A 20647-nucleotide genomic window follows, 5' to 3' on the forward strand; every position below is an offset into this window, starting at 1 on the left:
CCCCTCCAAAGCTTTATCATTTATTTTAGAAAGAAGTGTTTACAAAGATTTGGTACAACTGCTTCCCAACTATCCCTTTTCCTCATGTAGTATGACCCTTCTTGTAGATGCAGACACAATTCTTTACTTTTTTCTTTTTGGAAAGGGTGGTTGTTTCATGCCTTTTTTTTTTTTTTTTTCCTGGTGCTTTATTACTCTGATAGTGAGAAAAGTGAGTCTGTTTTATATTCTAAAGCTATTGTGCTTTTGTTGAGAAGCAGTTGTACACATAGGGAAGCAAATCACTGCCTTGATTAATTTGAAGGCCAGGGAGATTCTCCAACTCTGCTTTTTAGACCTTGAGGCTTAAAATCACATGATGAAGTGCTATTTTATTTGCTTACCTCTGCTGACTCCTCCATTTAAGATGCTGTATATTTTCTATTATTGGATCTTTTAAAAAAGTTTTACTACTTTTTATTGCTTTTTTTTAAAAAGATTTATTCATTTATACAAGAACTGGGGTACAGGCCAGAGGTGCAGGAGGGTGAGACGATTCACCAGCGACAAAGCAGGGAGCAGAACAGGCAGACGGATGGAAATACACTGCTGAGAGGAGCAGCGGGCAAGACAGGAGAGGTCTGTTGCGCCATGTGGGTAGCTCTCTGGCTGGCCTGGAATCAAACCCACGCTGTAGAGGCTGTGGACAGCTTCACAGGCTATGCTCTGTCTGCTGCACCACTGGAGATGCCCTACTTTTTATTGTGATATAACACATGGTAAAGTACACAAATGGTAGCTTGATGCCTTTTCAAAGGGAACCAGATCAGTTTAACCAATGAAGAAATAGCATTGTCAGTAAGTACTTCTAGTTACTGTCTCTCAAAGAGAACCACGGTCTTGACTTTCTGGTCTCACAGATTAGTTCTGCTTTTATAAAAACTTTATATGGCATATATTCTCTTGCTTAACATAATATTTAATTAGATTCATCCATGTTATTGGATGAATTGGATCTCCCAGCTAGGGAGATATCCATATGGCATGGCAAACCTCTCTTGTCTCACCTGCTGCTCCCCTCAGCAGTGTTTTCGGTCTGTCTGCCTATTCTGCTCCCTACTCTGTCTCTGGTGAATCCTCTCACTGTCCCGTGACTCTGGCCTGTACCCAGTTCTTGTATAAAAATAAATAAATCTTTAAAAAAAAAAAGGGGTTTGATTCCAGGCCAGCCAGAGAGCTACCCACATGGCGCTGCAGACCTCTCCTGTCTTGCCTGCTGCTCCCCTCACCAGTGTATTTCCATCTGTTTGCCTGCAATATAGCACATCAATCAGGTACTATACCTGACTTGTCCTTCAGGGGTTAAATCTGTTACAGGGCAAGAAGAGGGGCACTCCAGAACCCCCAAACCTGCCTGCTCTAAATAGATTCTGCCATCTGCTGCATCAAGACAAAACATGTAAGACCTTTAATGAAAAGGAACTTTAATACAAATAGTAAACAATACAGAAAAGACAAAGGCTATAGTTTCTAAAGCAAGCACCCAAAATTACCCGTCTCCTTGTGGGTAAAAGTCCAGCCAAATGGAACTGGCCCAGAGCAAGGCCCGAAAGCCTGCCCCAAATCTAAAGCACCTTTCTGCAGGGACCCATAGAAAAAGGGTCAGAAAAGCCAGACAAGTCTGTGAGGAAAAGAGCAAAATTAAAACCAAGATAAAAGCTGCCATCGTCACCTCCCCAGGGGTCTCTTACCCACATCTGTTTCAACCAGTCCAGGACCAAAAGGCAAGCGCAATTTCCTCACTGTCTCTTGACTCCATGTGCCTCCTCCAGGCCTCCTTTCTGGCTCTCCCTCCTGCTTCCTTCTTTCTCAGTCTCTTCTCCACCTTCCTGCTCAGCTCCACCTGCTTCTCCTTCCTGCTCAGCCCCACCCTCCTTTGGGTGGGGCAGGGAACCTGGAACCTCCCCTTTTCCTGGGGACCACCCTGTTACAGATACTTCTATCCAATGCTAGAATAGATATTCTTCTGTGCCCTTTTCATGTGTGATGTGACTTTGTATGATACCTGCCACTAATAAGTGTTTAAGGCAGCTAATCCTATTGGATGTTATTGTTATTCTAGTTAAGCTTCATAAAATCCCTGTGAGGTTATAGTTGTCCCAGTTTTTATGACTGAAGACTCAGGACACTGAGGGCATTAAGTAATTTAGTAGTAGAGCTTAACTATAGCACTGCCTTCTGTACTGCACCTCCTCTCAACTTGCTTTATTTGACAGCAAGGGGTGAAGTTAAATGACTATCCACAAACAGTGGTTTGATAGGCTGATTTGCTGCTATTTAAGCTCATCCGCATTTCTAGGGACCACTTAAGTGCTGCATAGCTTAGGGATCACATTCGGCCAGTGATTGTTCAGAGATTGTGCTAAAATACCTCAAGCCAATAACTTCTGCCAGTGGATTGGGAATCCATTTAAAAAGTTGAGGCAGTGTTAAAGTCTGTCCTAGCTTTTACTTTCTGCTAGACTCTCCAGATCTCTGCTGTGTGTGAGTGCGAGCTCATGGGCAGCCAGGGATGCATGAATTATTTAGACACTCTTTGGCCACTGCTGCATGGAGACCATATGGCTGCATGGAGACCATATCAAGGCCCTCTGTCATGATCTCATTTTCCAGATCTTCCTATTAAGTTTCTGGTTAGTCAGCCAGTTTCTGCTAGTCCCAACCACAGCTGCACCTACCTGAGTTGTTCTTCCCCTTTCATTTGTCACTGAGATCACTAGTGTAACTGACTACATCATGGAGCTGGGGCTTTTCCATATTCTGTTCTGATATCAAGGCAGTTGCCTCCAACAGTAAAGCTCCCTATTTTTACCACTTGTCTCCTCTCCACAAATAGAACATCTTTGCATACCTGGGCTGAGGATGAAAGCAGCCTTGGACAAGAATTTCAGAGTCAGCTATGCTTATCTATATTAAGTAGTTTTTCATCAATGGCTATTTCTCAATTTGATATATACTGTAGTTGATTTCCAGAACCCTGGAATTACTCTTATTGTCAGTTTTTTTTCAGCTTTATTACTGTTTTTTGGGGAAAATTTTAAAGAACTACTTACTCTGCCATGTTAGAAATCCCTTCCCTCTTTTAGATTTTTATATTTAGCATTTTGCTCTTCATTCTTTTTGCAGCACAAATGTCCTATCTGGATTCATTTTTCATATGTCTGAAGTACATCCTTTAGAATTTTCTTTAATGAGCATATTCTGGTATCATACTCACAAGTTTTCTTGTCTGAAAATATATTCATTCTACTCTTTGTGAAGAGTATTTTTACGAAGTGTAGAAGTCTAGGTTGGTAGTCCTCAACCCCCAACACTGGAAATAAAATTCTCATGCCTTCTGGTTCTTCTGTTTTTTGCTGTTGAGAAGTCAGTGATTAGCTTGTTCTTGGAAGGTCTTCTTATTAAGGCAAATTTTAAGATATTTTTGTTTTGGTATTCTGTGACTTCCCTTTGAAATGTGAATATTTCTTTGTTAGTCAGGAAAATTGCCACTTTCTCATCAAATAATTCCTGACTGTTTCTTCCTTGGGGCCTTTGATTAAATGTACATCAGATATTTTCACTTGGTCATCTATGTCTTGTTAACCTTTATTCTATATATTTTTCTTTTCTTTTTGTGATGCATTCAGTATAATTTCTTCTAAGGAAGAACCTCCTCTACCATATGGCAACCTACTCTGCAGAAATTTATAGGCAGGGGTCTGGGTGGATTTAATGTTGTTTCACTCATGCCTTGTGAGCAGATAGCTCTTTTGTGGTCCCAGCTCAATGTGGACAGGGACTTCTTTTAAACATGGTTGGGGCCTGCACCTGGGTTTTGAATTATGTGCTTGTCTGCATTTAAGCCTGTCAAAACCAAAGCTCCAAATTTACACAGTTGGCAAATTCTTTCGAGACAAAACCCCTCTATCTCGATTTATTTCTCTGAGTTCTAGCTTTCCTTTTTGACTTGGGAATTCTTTGGTGGTGATGATTAGTATTATTTTAAAAATATCTTAAGCATTTTTCAGTGTTTTCAATGGGAGTGTTATCTAGCTTGTCACCATCAGAAATAAGATGGTTCCCTTCCACTTACACCTTGGGCCATGAATGAGAATTAGTTTCATCATTTTATAGTTACCGCTCATGTTTTACCAAAACATTATTTTCTGTTTTCTTCCTATCCATATTTTAAAATAAATTTGTCTGGAATAGCTTTTGTCTTCTTAAATTAATTCAGCCTGCTTCAAAGGAAGGCTTGTCATTATCTACTGTATCAGAATATGCTGTCAGTATTTGGTGTGGGCCACCATCCCTTGCATCAGAAATACCTGAGATGAAAGGGGCCTCCCCGGTGGCGCAGCGGTTGAGCACTAGGTTGCAAAGCTGCCCGCAGCCTCTGCAGTGCCGGTTTGTTCCCCGGCTGCTCCCCGGCCACTGGAGGAGGATCCCACATGGCGCTCAGACCTCTCCTGCCGCCCGCTGCTCCCCTCAGCAGTGTACTTCGGTCCTTCTGCCTGCTCTGCTCCCCGCTCTGGCTCTGGTGAATCCTCTCACCCTCCCGCGCTTCTGACTGTACCCAGTGCTTGTATAAATAAATAAATAAATCTTTAAAAAAAAAATACCTGAGATGTACATTTCTTTATCATTGAGTATTTCAGTATGTATTTCTTACAAGCAAGCTCTCTTACATGATTGTCATTGTTTGTAGGAAATTAAAATGATTAAAATTTGGAAGATTTAATCAATACTATTATCTAGTCCATCGTCCTCTTCCCCCCAACTTTACTTTGTCAATTATACAAATAAAAATTGTATATACTTAAAATATATGTGTTGTTTTGATATATGTAAGTATATACAAGTTAATTAACATTAGCAATTTCAAGTTAATTAACAAGTTAATTAACATTAGCTAGCAATTTCCTTTTTCGTGTATGTGGTGATAACACTTAATACTGCTCTTTTAGCAAGCTTCAAGTCAGTATTATTCACTGTAACCACCATGTTATAGCTTCAATTTCCAAATTTATTTATCTTCCTTAACTGAAACTTTGTTTTCCTTGCCCTTTGTTCCTGGCAGACATCATTATATTACATTTCTATGTTCAAATGTTAAGTGATACTGTGCAGTATTTGCCTTTCTGTGTCTGGATCACTTTCCTTAATATTCTCTAGATCCATTCATGTTGTTGCAAATGGCGGGATTTACTTCCTTTTTTTTAAGACTGAATAATATCCCATTGCATATATATATGTCACATTTTCTTTAGTCATCATTATGGACTCATAGATTCTTATGTTATTAAGTAGGTTATGATGTATTACTATAATTTATTTTGATGATTAAATTGTCCCACAATTAGTGAGGATATTGTAAGTTGCTTTCTTTGTTAATTTGATGTCTGTCCCCATCATTCTTTTAATACATCTTTACTTTTTGGCACAAGTTGTGCCTGACTTGTTTTATACCTTTTCTACCCCTAAAATCAGGCATTTTTCAAATAAAATCTTAGTTCCTTTTAGTGAGAATAGACAGTCAGATCTGAGCATGCTCCCTGTTACCAGTGTGCCCTTCTAGACTGTCTTGGGGAACTGAGCAAGGAAATATACATGAGTTTACATGCGCACACAAACACACCTATGTCTGTTGCTCTGTTGATCTGTCTTTTATAAATCATATTTCCATAGCACTATCTCCAGTTGTAGTCCAACTGAACTTTCAGTTTCTTTGTAACTCACTTTTCCAACAGTGAAAAACCTGGCTCCCACCATTCTCATATCTTTACTCTCATCATCTTTACTCTCATGCTTAGAATACACAGAATGTGACTTCAGTTAGAATTGCTAACCTTTAGCACTATAAAAAATAAACATATACACTACGCTGCTGTGTAACCTTTTGCAAATATCTGTTAATTCATCATTTCATCAGGCAGTATAATTATTTAAACAGAGGCTCGAATCCAACAATACATTGGAGATATTTTGATGCATTGTTTATGTGCTGTTCTTAATAATTGTTTGTTAAGTGTTGAGTAGATAATTGATTTCTCATATGAAACTATTAATGAGAGATTAGAATATATGCTCCTTTTAATGACTATAGTGAGAGAAATTCAAAAGTACTATTATTATCTCTTGTATTATTTGGAATGTTTTCTTGTTTCACTTAAATTTGAAATTTAATATATTTATGATGTCTAATATATTTAGTTATATTTAAAAACAAACTGATTTGCAACCTGTTTGAAAGACCTGTAAACAATGAGAATCTTTCTAAAGCATGTTTTCATTTCTTTCACCAGAACCCAACTTGGAGGAGTCTTGATTTTGGAATAATGCCCAACCATCTTGACACATCTGTGTCTTTTTTTGTGGTGAAGATATGGGGTGGAAGAGAAGACATCTATCAGCTGTTGATTGAATGGAAAGTCTGCTTGGATGGGCTGAAATACTTGGGTCAGCAGGTAATTTTTAGGGTGTGGTTTTTAAGTAGTTCTCTTCTCTAAATTAGCCTGTCCAACCTTTCTGTTGATCCTTCTTATTTGACATTTCCTATTGTAAAGAGACCTGTTAATGATTGTTTACTTAGTTCTAGAAATTTTAGTTGCCAAGTTTCAAATATAACCTTTAATTGAAGAAATTTATAAAAATGCTCCCTAATAAACTGCTAGTGGAAAAGGATTTTTTTTTTTGGTAGGAAACTATATTCTGCTTCTTATTTGGCTTTTCCTCACCTCAAACCTGAAATGAGTTGAAAATAAAGAACATACTATAAAATACTTCTCTTATGACCAGTAGAGTTGAGTTATTCCAGGAATAAACTGTTTGTTGAGCCCAGAGATGACAAATGCCAAGTTCACACACTGTCATCCATTCTCTGTGAGTGATGTCGTTTATTGATTATAGTACTTTTCTAGCAGACTTCAAAAATGACTCCATAATCCCTTCAAATAGTGTTCCAGTACACAACTAGAAATATGTAAGAATTGCATATGAAATGAAACCTATTTGCCATTCCATGACATAGGTTTTACAATTAATGTTTACAAGCAGCCTTGTGAAGGTTGATATTATTGCCTTTATTTTCCATATGGGAAAGTTGAGCCTTAAGGGTTTAAGAAAGTGCTCAAGATTCTGCTGTTTGGTGGAGCTATGATTTACATCCAGGCCTAGATGATTTAAAAATTCATTCCTTTTGTACTCTACTGCACTGGTATATGTATATAGTCCTTGATATTCACCCACCTTGGCTTGGAATGAATGCCTGTGAGACTGCTGTTAAAGGTAGCCCTAAAATGTTAGTCATCTTTGATGTTTTTAAATACTTATTTAATATATTCTCTTTTGGTATCTTTTTTAAAAGGAAGAACTGTATATATCTTTTTCAAATTATAAAGTGTCTCTGCCCTCCTTTTGCTTGTCATTATTTTGTCCTTAATTAAATCCTCTCCTGGGATAAAATCTTAATCTTTTTATTTTTGTATTTTCTCCTCTGTTTTAGGGCTGTTCTTAATTAAAACTTATAAAATAATCATTTCTGGCATATGACCTTTCACTTCTCTGTCAGGGCCAGATACTTGTCCCATCATGCAGGCCAGCCAGCCCCTGCACTGAGGCACACATCCTTTCTATCTTCCCATATGACATAACTGGCTGCTTACTGCTAGATTATGCTAATAAATACTTGTTTTGCTTTTTTTCTTCTGAAAATATCTACATTTTGTGGAGAATGGTGTTTAAACCATCCCTAAAACATTAGGGTTTCAGGACTATATGATTGTAGTATAGGAAAGTTTTATGGCCAGAGAACATGGCTGTCATCATTCTTTTCAACTCACACATTCCTTAGGCAGTAGTCTTCTTGAAATACCCAACTGTGCTTATGTTTAACCTGCCCTCATTTCAGAGTCAGCATTCAGTTTTTTCGTAAAAAGTTGGTGATATTGGTTCAACAGAAAAGGGAAAAAAAGAGGGAAAACAGGTTTTTGGGTTTTTTTCAGAGATTTATTTATTTTTAAGATTTATTTATTTTTGTACAAGAGTTGGGGTACAGGCCAGAGGTGCAGGAGAGGATTCACCAGAGACAGAGCAGGGAGCAGAACAGGCAGATAGACTGAAATACTGCTGAGGGGAGCAGTGGGCGCAACAGGAGAGGTCTGCTGCACCATGTGGGAATCTCCCCGGCCGGCCGGGAATCAAACCTGCACTGCAGAGTCTGTGGACAGCTTCACAGCGCTGCGCTCAACCTGCTGCACCACCAGGGAAGCCCTATTTATTTCTTTTTTAAAGATTTATTTATTTATGCATACAAGAGCTGGGGTACAGGCCAGAGGTGTTGGGGGGGAGGTGTGAGAGGATTCACCAGAGACAGAGCGGGGAACAGAATAGGCAAATTGACTGAAGTAGACTGCTGAGGGGGGCAACAGGCAAGTCAGGAGAGGTTTGCTACACCATGTGGCTAGGCAGGGGATGGAACTCGTGCTGCAGAGGCTGTGGACAGCTTCATAGGTTGCGTCTTAACCCCTTGCGCCACCAGGGAGGCCCCTCAGAGATTTATATTTATTTATTTATGCATACAAGAACTGGGGTGTGTACCAGAGGTGTGGAGGGTGAGAGGGTTCTCCAGAGACAGAGTGGGGAACAAAATAGGCGGATCTACTGAAATACACTGCTGAGGGGAGCAGTGGGCGAGACAGGAGAGGTCTGCTGTGCCATGTGGGTTAGCCCCCTGACTGGGGATGCTGCAATGGCTGACAATAACTTGATAGTGCTGAGCCTGAGACTTTCACCCCTGCACCACCAGGGAGGCCCAAAAAAGCATGTTTTTAAAGCCAATTAGAAACATTATTTTGCTAATCAGATAAAGGAGATCAATTACATGATGGAAGCTGGAAACTAGACTTTTGGGACGATCATAATGTAACATTCATAGATGTCAAAATCATATAATGCTGTATAGCTGAACTATCTGTATGCTTTTAAATACATATATAATGAAACCTATATATACATCTGAGACCTATATAGATTGATATTTATAAACAATGTTACTTCAATAAAAATTAAAAAATATTATTTTGTGGAAAGGCAAAACTCATCTATCAAATGGGTTATACCAACTTAACATACCACTAGAAAATCACATAAAAAGAATTATAAATTTTTAGAGGGAAGTAAGACTTAAGCTATATGATGATAATAGCCAGAATCACTTAGGTTCATTGATTGATCATCTGCCTTTTACCAGGCATTGTTCTCTGTATTCTTAAGAATACAGAGATGAGTAAGATGATTCTGAGACTTGTGAAGTGATGATTGAGGAATACTTCTATAGAGAGCTGTGGAGCCCATGGAAGAGTATTTAGATAAGCCTAGATAGAGTCAGGGAGGCCTGTGTTTTGAGTGAATGGAGTGGTATTTCTGGATCTAATGATATGTATACGTTGAAATTTATAAGAAACTGCCAACTTTCCTAAAGTGACTATCATTTTCCACATATTTTTTATGTTGTCAGTCTCTTTAATTTTAGCTATTCTAATGTGTTTACAGAGGTATCTCATTATGATTTTAATTTGAATTTCCCTAATGAAATGATATTGGGCATTTAAAAAAAAATGTTTACTTGCACCATCCCCTGTCCCCTCTCCAGAAATACTGTACAGATCTTCTGCTCATTTTTTTATTTGGTTGTTTGAATTCTCATCAGTGAGTTGTAAAATTTCTTTATATATTCTGATATGAGTTAGTCTATCATAAGATGTGTATTTTCCACCACTCTGTCTTGTCCTCTCATTTTAAGTGTCAAAAAACAAATTTTTAAATGTCAATTATATAGTTTTGTCTTTTATGTTTCATGTCTTTTGTGTCTCATCTAAGACATCTTTGCCTAATTCAGGGTCACAAAGATTTTCTCCTATGATTTCATCTAGAAGTTTTATGGTTTTAGGTTCTTATGCTTATATCTACAATCCTCTTTAAATTAACTTTTATATAAAAAACAATGCTTTCAACTAATCTATGACAAAGAAGCAAAGAATGTGCACTGGAACAAGGAAAGTCTCTCAATAAATGGTGCTGGGAAATCTGATCTACTACATGCAAAATGCAAAATCAAAACCACAATGCGATACCACCTCACATGGGTGACAATGGCCCATATTAATAAAACTGGCGACAACAAATGCTGGCGAGTATATGGAAAAAAAGGAACTACTCACACTGCTGGTGGGAATGCAAACTGGTCCAACTACTAGAGAAAGCTGTTTACAATAGCCAAGATATAGAAGCAACCCAAATACACAAAAACAGATGAGTGCATCAAGATGTGGAATACTACTCAGCAGTCAAAAAAAGATAAACTCATGCCATTCTCAACAACATGGATGGAGCTGGAAGGGATTATGTTCAGTGAAAGAAGTCAGATGGAAAAAGAAAAAATACCAGATGGTTTCACTTATAGGAGGAATATAGGGAAACCAAACAAAACGTCAAAAAATAAAAAGACAAAACTTGAAGGCAAACTATAGATGTGAGGCATACATGAGGGCGAGGGAGAAGCATCAAAACAGGAGAGAGAGAAGAGCACAAGGGACTATGACGATGGTTCATGGTTGATGTGATGGTGGGAGATTTATGGGGACTACACCTGAGAAAAATCGAATATTGTACAAAAATAACAATGTAAGAAAATTTAAAAAGTTAAATCAATAAAAAAAATTAGTTTGACAATTGCTACAAAAATTCTGTTGGGATTTTGATAGGTGTTGAAGTGAAAAAAATTTGGGGAGAACTGACATCTTAACTGCAATGGATATTTCTACAGACATATCTATTCATTTGTGAAATTCTTGGATTTCACTCATCAATCTTTTGTAGTTTGCAGTAGACCAATTTTGTACATATTTTGTTAGATCTATACATGTTGATTCCATGTTTTTTGATGCCAGTATAAATAGTATTCCTTTCAAAAATGTTTCTAGTTTCAATTTTTGTTTCTGGTATATAGAAACATTTTTTTATAGGTTTAACTGGATTGTGTTTTCTTTGAGATCAGAGAATGTATGGTCTGCTTCTGAATCTCCTATACTTCAGAAATAGCTTGCCATAACAGCCTTAAAAAGTGTTTGTGGGAAATATGTATAAATGATGGTGTGATCTTGTGACAGTTTTGCAAGGCCTTTGACTAAAACAGGAAGCTCTCAACTAATTACCTGGTCTTATGATGAGTGGTTTGTTTTCTGCTGGTTTGTTAGCTGTAGTCTGCCTCTTTCTCAGCTTTGAAGTAGATCCTGTTGCAACTGGCATTCTCTGATCATATTAAAACTTGGTTGGATTGAGAAGAATTAATAATATGTTCTCTTCCTCTTTTAGATTCATGCCCGCAACCAAAATGAAATAATTTTTGGCCTGAATGATGGCTACTATGGTGCTCCTTTTGAACATAAGGTAAGAGGATTTTTCTAATGCTGTGAGTGTTATTTGGAGCAGGTGGGCCTCGATGTATAGGGTAGAAAGCTCTGTGTAAATAGAACCATGTTTTAAGTATCATAAACGTGTTGTTTGATGTGGCTTAGGGTTTAGGGTGAACCCTTTTTAAAATTGAAACTCCTTTGTAACCACTGCAATCTTTTGTAAACCTAGACCATATTAATTTTTCTAACAGAAAGTCTGAACTAGCTATTTTCTCTTATTTTATATAGTTCTTTGGGAAGTTTAATTCCATGTAACACAATTTATTAAATGTTTTGGGTATCTTTTACAACTTTCAATAATTTTAAAAAATCATAAGTCAAGTTACATTATCATCAATGATGTCTCTGTATCTTAAGGCAATTAGAATAAGGAAAGGGAAGATAATTCATATTTACCAAGTATTTACTGCAGTGGTTCTGTGCCAGGTGATTCATGTTCTTTATCCTACTTAATGCTACCCACAAACCAGTGAGATGATCTTTTTACATTATTTGCTCTTAGTGATCATATTGCTTCATAATTCGTGGTTGTCTGAAATGCTTCTTTCATTCAACAGCTTTTTATTAAGTACTTTTTTTTAATTATGTTGGCCACTGTGCTGTAATGCTAGGAGTACAACTGTGAGCAAATGGGTATTTCCCTGCTGTCATCGAGTAAGGAGACAAACACTGATAAAGTTACCACAAATGGTGGTAAGTGCTGTAAAAGCAGTTAACAAGGACCTCTTTACTTATTCTAGTGAGTCAGAAAGATCTTGGGAACTTAACTTTTTTTTTTTTTAAGATTTTATTTAATTATAGAAGAACTGGGGTATAGTCAGAGGTGCAGGAGGGTGAGAGAATTCACCAGAGACAGAGCGGGGAGCAGAACAGGCAGACAGACCGAAGATACTGCTGAGGGCAACAGCAGGTGCGGCAGGAGAGGTCTGCCGCACCATGTGGGAATCTCCCTGGCCGGCCGGGAATCGAACCCGAACCCACGCTGCAAAGCCTGCGGACAGCCTCACAGCGCTGCACTCAACCCGCTTCACCACTGGAGAGGCCCGGGAACTTAACTTTTAATGAGTGGAAGTGTGAGGTATATTAAGGGAGAGGGGACTAGGTAGAGCTTTCTAGGCAGAGGAGGCTAACTTGTTGTCATACTATGAAGTGGAAATGCGACATGGTGAGTTAAAGAAAGGTAAGAGTGATGGGGAAAAAATGTTACTAGATGAGGTTAGAAAGGGAGGTGGGGTCCACCTCATACAGAGGCTAGGCTACTAAGAGTAGTGGAGTGTGTTAGGGATTTTAGCATGGAAGCATTCAATTTGTGTTTTAATAATTTCACTCTGGCTGCAGAAAGGACTGATTTAGGAGAAGCAATATTTATGTGGGAAGGCAGTAAGGAGAATCTTTCAGTGTGTCAGGTAGAGATGCTGATACTTTGGAATAGAGTTATAGAGAGATGAATTTAGGAAAGTTTTAGGAAGTAAAGTCATAAAACTAGGTGATAGTTTGAATTTAGAGCATAAAAAGGAGTTTTTAAGAAAACCTTCTGGATTCCTTCCTGCCTTGGATGAAGTAACTCCCATGTTGTGGGTAGGTGCCAGGCACTGGGAGAAGTAAGTAAGGGTGATTGGAGGAAGACCAGGTTTGGTGGAAGCAGATTGTGAGTTGAGATAGATCACACAGAGTTTGAGATATCTGGGAGATACCCATATGGAAGTGTTAAATAGGCATTTGGAGAACTCGCTCTCTTGTTCGCCCTCCCTCCCTCCCTGATATGTTTGCTATGTAACATCTGTGTACCTAATAGGTAGAGATCAGAATGTTAGCTTTATTACTAATTTGCCAATAAAGGTTATTGGCAAAGTAGTTTAAATTCTGCAACTCAGAAAGGTTGTATATACTTTCCAAATTGACCCTCACCCCAAAACAGCAAAACAAAGCAAAACTGGGATCTTGTCCGTACCGGAACAAAGCCGGATCCTCCAAGCCCAAAGCAGAATTTATGTGTGCTTTAGACAGGCTGTTCTGCATGGGAGGAACCTATAGAGTACTAAAGCAGTTGTGCACCTTTTCATCTCCCAAGCTCAATAGTCAGGTAAGTCACCTGCTGTCCTGGTGGTGAGTCAGTGAATTAAGGACACTGAGAAACTGGAAATAATATTTTTGTGACCTTCTCTCCTGAGAAATGCAGTGGGAAGTTTTTCCCCTTTGTGGGGACATGTGAGTGCCATATTTTTCCTGATAGTGGTAAGAATAGGTGATGTTTAGTCAGCACTTATGTGCCAGGCACTATTCTGAACTGTTTACATAGTTTACCTCATTTAAGCCTCACGATTATCCTTTTATAGAAGAGGAACTGGGCATGGAGAAGTTAAGGAACTTTTCCAAGATTACACAGCTGCTTATTAGCCAAGCTGGAATTCAACACTACATGGTTAAGAAATGTTTATTGAATATGTGATTGTAAAAGTTGTACATTATTCTGTGTTCCTTTAGTTAATGGGCTTCGTCAGTGTATAAGCACAATTTACCTTGCCCCTTCGCCAGTTTTCAAATGAACATCTGACGTATAGACTGAACCTTAAAAGCATTTTTTTCCTCTTTGTTTTAAGAAAATCATGAGGGTTTCTAGTCAAGATGACATTGTGAGTACATACTTTTGGGACCCTCCATTGCATCAGACAAAAATAATTGATGAAATCAGAACACTTTAAATTTAGAGATATAGCCTTACTAAAACAAGAAAACAAAAAGCAAGATAATAAACATTTCTGGAAGAGAAACAGAATCAAAACATGAAGAAGTGGGTAGAAGCAGAAGCCTTGAGCCTTCTGGTGTCCTTGCTCAGAAGTAGGCATAGTTGAAAGCCAACTCTTCTCAGTGAAATGAACACTAAATGAGCACTAAAAACTGAGATAGGGCTCTCCCTATTACTAAAGGGCATTAAACAGTTAGGGATACCTCATAAAGAATAGAAACAATATAGAGTACAGGTTTTTTTAAATTTTAATTAGCAGAGGGGACAAAGGAACTAAAGAATACAAAACTTTGTCAACTTGATAGGAGACAAAAGGAAAATAGAGAAAACCAACGGTGAACAGAAACAGGTACTACAGTGGTAGAAATAAGTTCAAATGTATTTGTAATCCCAGTAGTTGCAAATGAATATCTTACCTGTGTTTGAGATATTTCTTTTTTCTTAAAGATTTATTTTTATTTATTTATGCATATAAGAACTGGGTGCAGGCCAGAGGTACAGGGGTGGTAAGAAGATTCACCAGAGACAGAATAGGGAGCAGAATAGGCGGATCTACTGTGATACAATGCTGAGGGGAGCAGTGGGAGAGACAGGAGAGGTATGCTGCACCATGTAGCTCAGCTCGCTGGCTGGGGATTGAACTCATTGCTGCAGTGGCTGGTAATAGCTTCATAGCACTGAGATTTTAACCCCTGCGGCACCAGGGAGGCCTGTGTTTGAGATATCTCATAAAAGATTAGAAAAATGCTAAAGGACCAAGGCTTTTCGAACAGGGTTGAGTTTTAAGAATATGTGTTCTATACAAGATGGGAAAAGTTAAACTTGTGAAGCCATGATGAAGTACATTTTAAAGCAACTTTTAAAATAATGACTAAAATTTTTGTTGGCACTCTTTCAATATTTTTGTTTGTTACATTGGTTATGACCAGAAACACTTTAAAAAAAAATCCTGCTGGGGCCTCCCCTGGTGGCGCAGTGGTTTAGCACTGGGCTGCAAAGTTGCCCGCAGCCTCTGCAGCGCCGGTTGGATCCCTGGCCCCCGGAGAGGGTCCCACATGGTGTGCCAGACCTCTCCTGCCATGCCCGCTGCTCCACTCAGCAGTGTATTTCATCAGTCTGCCTGTTCTGTTCCCTGCTCTGGCTCTGGTGAATTCTCTCTTTTTTTTATACTTTTTTTTTTTTTTATAGAGGCATGTTTTTATTTATTTATTTATTTGTTTGTTTGTTTTGTTTATACATGCACTGGGTACAGTCAGAAGCGCGGGAGGGCGAGAGAATTCACCAGAGCCAGAGCGGGGAGCAGAGCAGGCAGAAGGACCGAAGTACACTGCTGAGGGGAGCAGCGGGCGGCAGGAGAGGTCTGCGCGCCATGTGGGACCCTCCTCTAGGGGCCGGGGAGCAGCTGGGGATCGAACCGGCACCGCAGAGGCTGCGGGCAGCTTCGCAACCCAGCGCTCAACCGCTGCGCCACCGGGGAGGCCCTCTGGTGAATTCTCTTAACCCTCCCGTGCTTCTGACTGTACCCAGTACTTGTATTAAAAAAAAAAAAAAAATCTTTAAAAAAAAAATCCTGCTGTTCATTATGTTGCTATTAAACTGCTGCTTCATCTGTGTTCTACCTTTCTATTCTTCTTTCAGCCACTAAGGACCTAAAAACTGAAATCACACCATTTACTGAGAACTTTTGCTTCTGTTTATCTACTTCCTAAAGAGGCTTTATTCTTTTCTGTTGAGTTTTTAGGGACCTGCTAACTCTATATTCAGTGGATAAGTAGTTCATTCTTATTATCAGGGGTGTGTTTAGAAACCAATACATTTAAAAATATGATCTTGACTAAAATATACACTGTGGGTTTGAATTCTCTTTGTTTAATAATCTCTGCTGGTATTTTAGTAGGCGTGATGTGTTCTTGTTAATTTTTATAGTAACATTTCATTTATTTGGCATATAAATGTGGAACTCTTAAATATTTAACAGCAAATGCAAAGAGATAACTGAATAAATACGGATGAAATTAATACTGTTATCAATAGTTATAAAAGTGATCCATGATTTTTTTCTTTCTGTGAGTAAATATCAAATACCTACTATGTACCCATTATTGGACTAAGTACTGTGGGATACAAAGTATAGAACACAGATTCACAAACATATATTTCTCTTAGTTGAGAAGATGAAACAACTTATATTCCAGAATAGCGCCAATTTACAGATGGATTTAGCCTGAAAATTGGTTTTCATGTCAGATATGTTTGAATCTGCTGATAATGCAGATGAGCTATACCAAACCCTTAAATGATTTGAACAACACCTTAGAAAGATGTGCTCTTTTTAATGATTGGGGACTGTGGAGAGCCAGAGAGGAAAATTGTTGTAGTTTGAAGTTGGTTTGGTAGAGGTTGGTGAATAAGGCAAGGTGGCCTGGAGAGGTATTTTAATTGTTAGGGTTGCAGCTGGGGGACCATGGGAAGTGAAAAACTGTTGGCCAGCTACTTGTTCAGTCAACAGGAAAACTTTCAGATCACAATGCAGGATTTTTGTCGTTAATAAACTTGTAAGATATCATTGCTTGAATTTCCTTTTGACAACTTTTTTTCTTTTTGAGGGAATATTGATAACTACCTAGGTGAATACACATTCCTAGTGGCTAAGGATATGGGTTTTGGAGTCTGGTGTAAGATTAATTTCAAGTACTACTTCTGTTTACCTTTGAGAGACATGTTGGGTAAATTGAGTAATTGTTTCTTTATCTGTGAATGGAGATAACAATTTCTACCTCATCATAAGTTGTTTTTGAGGATTAAAGGTGATAATGTATAATACAAGCGTTAGTAAAGGGAAATTACTACTCAGGCGGCTCTGAACCATGTAAGAGGGATTACATCTCTTGTTACTTACCAGCGTGTCAGTATTGTCTCTCTAGCATGTAGTTGGTGCATTGATTGTTAATGAATGCAGAATTACTTGAGATATAAGCAATGGTTGAGATTAAAAATCTTGAGGTGAAGGGATTTCTCTGTCCCACCCTACTTTATACCAGCTCAACTTTTGGAGTTTTATTTTTATGAAGTCACACTGTCAAAATAGCTCTGATTATTGTGTTACTGAAAACTGCGAAAAAGCTTTAGGTTTAGGTTGTGAAGAATTCCTTCTCAGACTAAAACGATAGCAGTAATGTCTTCAGAGTCCAGTAGATGGCAATGCTTTCTCATTTTAATGGAACATAATTAGACTAGAAGTAGAATCCAAGTGAAGAGGATCAAATCTTTTTGGAATGTGATACCCTCAAGAGATTGAAATAGCAGTTGTGACTAATTTCACAAACATAACCACATAACTTTACCACCTCAACTACAGACTCAAGCTGATATGGAAGGTTAAGGGACAAGTTTCAGGGTCTGTTTTGAGAGCCTTTAACATGAAATTCCCATATTTTATATTTTCCAAGGCACGATACTTTGTAAAGTAGAAAACCTGAATTCTAATATCAGCTTCATTTTAGTACCCAACAGCTGTGTTCCTTGAACAAATCATTTAACCTCTCTTAGTTTTATGTTCCTTTTCTCAAAAGTAAGAAAATCCTAATTAGCTGGAGAGAATATTAGCATTATCTAGTTCAGTGCCCATATTTCATGGATGAGGATATTTTCAAGACTCAGGGATCCTCTTCAAATTTTGAAGTTGACAACATAGTAAGGTAGTTTCATGGTGCAGATGATAACTCAGAGCGCACTATGTATTATCATGTCGTACATAATTGATCATATCATAAAGTTAGTACACATGTACTTTCATAGTTTTTTGCCTTTAAAGATGGAATTTATTGTGTTCCATCTTTTCCATTCCATTCTTACAACAATCTCTAAGAGAAGGTAGTACAACTATTAGTAGTAGTAGTTTTAGTTGTAGTGTTACCAGACATAAATCTATAATAAGTATGTGGAGAATAAATAAATGCCCAAAATATCAGGATGAGGTAGTAACAGAACCAGGATCTGAGGAACTCGCTTTCTAGGAATGTAGTTCTTGATTATAACATGTCATCTCTAAAAAAGTGATAGCTAGATGATTTTTATCATTTAAGTTTTTTTGAGGTTCCCACCATCATTTAACTTGATCAACTGTGATTAAGTCGTTAGAGGTGTCCTCTTTAATTTATAGCAATGCAGGTGGACAAGTATTAGTGTTTTCATTTTTTAATTAAAGATGCTAAGCCCAGAAAATTTGGATATTTTCATGTAGTTAACTCTATAGAACTGAGAAATTAGAAAGATGGCTATTTCCTCTTCTAGTCAGATTAATGGGTACTAACTTGTTTCCAAAGCACATCCCACATAGTACACAAGCAGGACATTCAGAAGCAGGGATTAAGTGTCTTATGTTTTAATAAGAGAAAGCATCTATCAAGCATAATTCGGAAAATCTTGAAAAGAACTCAGTCTTACACATATTCAGCTTTCCTTGCGTGCTGTCCCCGTACCCCCCATTACAAAATACAAGAAACAAAGTCTGGACACACCCTTGGGAGTTTGTAGTAGCTTCCTGCTTTACTATAAAATATCCAGGTTTAAATCCAGGGTGGAGCTACATTTTTGAATTATATGAGCTGGTGTGATACCCTGGTAACGGTATTACACTGGGTGTAGAACTTTTTAAAACTACCATTGCTGCTTTTCAACTGAGTACCTTCTGTGTGGCAGACACTGTAGCAGATACTTTGTTTTTATTTACTCTGCATAACAACTCCACAAGGTAGTTATTTTACTCATTTTATAAATATACTACACTGGAAGATAACATTACGGATCTAGGATTATAGTCAGCTAGTAAGTAGCAGATCCATGATTTGAACCCAAGGCTGATTTATTCAGACTTTTTCTCTTCGCTACTGTGCTTTGTGACATCTCTCCATTTCTTCTTACTGTATTATAGAGCGTGTCAAAGTGCCAAGTCTCTGTCTTTATATTTAGCAAACTCTCTACTATGTGCACTGTGAGAATCAAATAAGATAGCACATGTGAAAGTGCTTTGAATGGTGTTAAGTGTATTATTCCACAGACTTTCGGGGTGTATGAGTGTAGCATGGGCATGTAGTACCCATAAGGCAGTTAATCCACTGAAGTCCACAAAAGCTCCATGCATTAATCATTCTATTTGGCTTCCTTCAGAGTCTTCTTTTTTTTCTTTTCTACTTTTCTCTTGGATCAGTTGACTTCTGACAGATGTTTGGAAAATCATCTTATCCTGTAATTCATATTTATAAATCCTGCTGCTGCGGTGTGGTCCCCATTCTTTCTTCATTTAAGCCAGAGAATAATCTGGGAAAATGCCACATTTCCTGTTATGAATTTGGAGGATCTTGTCTTCTTAGCACAATTTTTGTGCCTTTCTGAATTTTAATACTGGAAAATTTGAAGCCAAGCATGGTTCTTTATAGATGTTTTAGATTCTTGAAAAGTAAACAGAAGCAGAGTTCCAGACTCATCCTTACTAGGGAACTCAGAAGGTTTAAATTTTTCTTTAAAAAAAATTTAATTTGAAAACTTGTTTTTCTGTTCTCTTTTAGATTTGTGATGAGGGCATTCTTAACCTTCTTAACCTTCATTTCAGTTTCTCATAGTCATTTTGGTTTAAACTTCTGTAAAGCTGAGTCTCTTTTTTTTTTTTTTTCTTTTAATCTCTTCACTAATGCTAGTTTACACATCACTGTTGCCTTCTCTTTCACTCTCTGACAGTTAGATTGACTTGTATATACATCTGTCCTCCTGTTAGAAGGTAAGCTCCTGTAGGACTGAGGTTGTGTCTTGCTTACTTTTAGAATCTTAGGGTTTCACGTAGCATTGCTCAGTAATTTTTTTTCCACGAGTGAAGGAAATCTGTTAGGACTGTGTAATCCACGGCTCCTGTGTCTATTCTGAAATGTGCTTTCCATTTAAAAAAATGCCTGCTTTCCCAGGGTCACCTTCCGTCCTCACCAGTAGCATTGATGACGTTTAGTCCACGTTGTTCTTAGAGAGTATGACTCTGATTGTGATTACTTTTTGAGGTTATTTAAAACTTTGAAGCATGAACATGTATCTCTTCATCTCTGTTGACTTGAATTAAAAAGAAAAGAACTGATTTTAGTTTTAGGATCTGTATACTTTTGCTTAATAACACTATTCTTATTTCTCATTGTATCCCTCTGTTTTGAGGGAGAGGAAAACATCTTCTGTTGTCTTGAACTTTAGAACAAATCTAAGGGAATGTATATTCCGTTCAGGTTGGGTGTATATGGAGACCTCTCACCTCCTCTCCTGAACAGCTCAGCATCTGGGCCTCACCAGAGCTCAGAGGCAGAGGGTGTCTTCAAATGAAGTTGCTTGTCAGAGATACTTGCACACTTTTTCTCATTTTAAACCTGAC

At 38.0% G+C, this 20647-nt stretch overlaps 1 protein-coding gene across 2 annotated transcripts in view; it reads left to right on the top strand.

Moving 5' to 3' along the window:
• The window catches only part of UVRAG (UV radiation resistance associated), a gene marked incomplete at both ends in the record, with an annotated part of 258086 nt that overhangs the window by 38571 nt on the left and 198868 nt on the right, over positions 1-20647 (top strand). Inside the window, 2 exons of one of the 2 annotated variants that reach the window (XM_084256101.1) lie at positions 6327-6488; positions 11395-11469. In XM_084256101.1, the coding sequence (XP_084112227.1) occupies positions 6327-6488; positions 11395-11469 (237 nt within the window). The remainder of the gene's footprint in view (positions 1-6326; positions 6489-11394; positions 11470-20647) is intronic. The other variant, XM_084256102.1, reaches the window with a different exon arrangement.

The sequence above is a fragment of the Talpa europaea genome (genome assembly GCF_964194135.1).
Source record: "Talpa europaea genome assembly, chromosome: 1".
Lineage (NCBI taxonomy): Eukaryota > Metazoa > Chordata > Mammalia > Eulipotyphla > Talpidae > Talpa > Talpa europaea.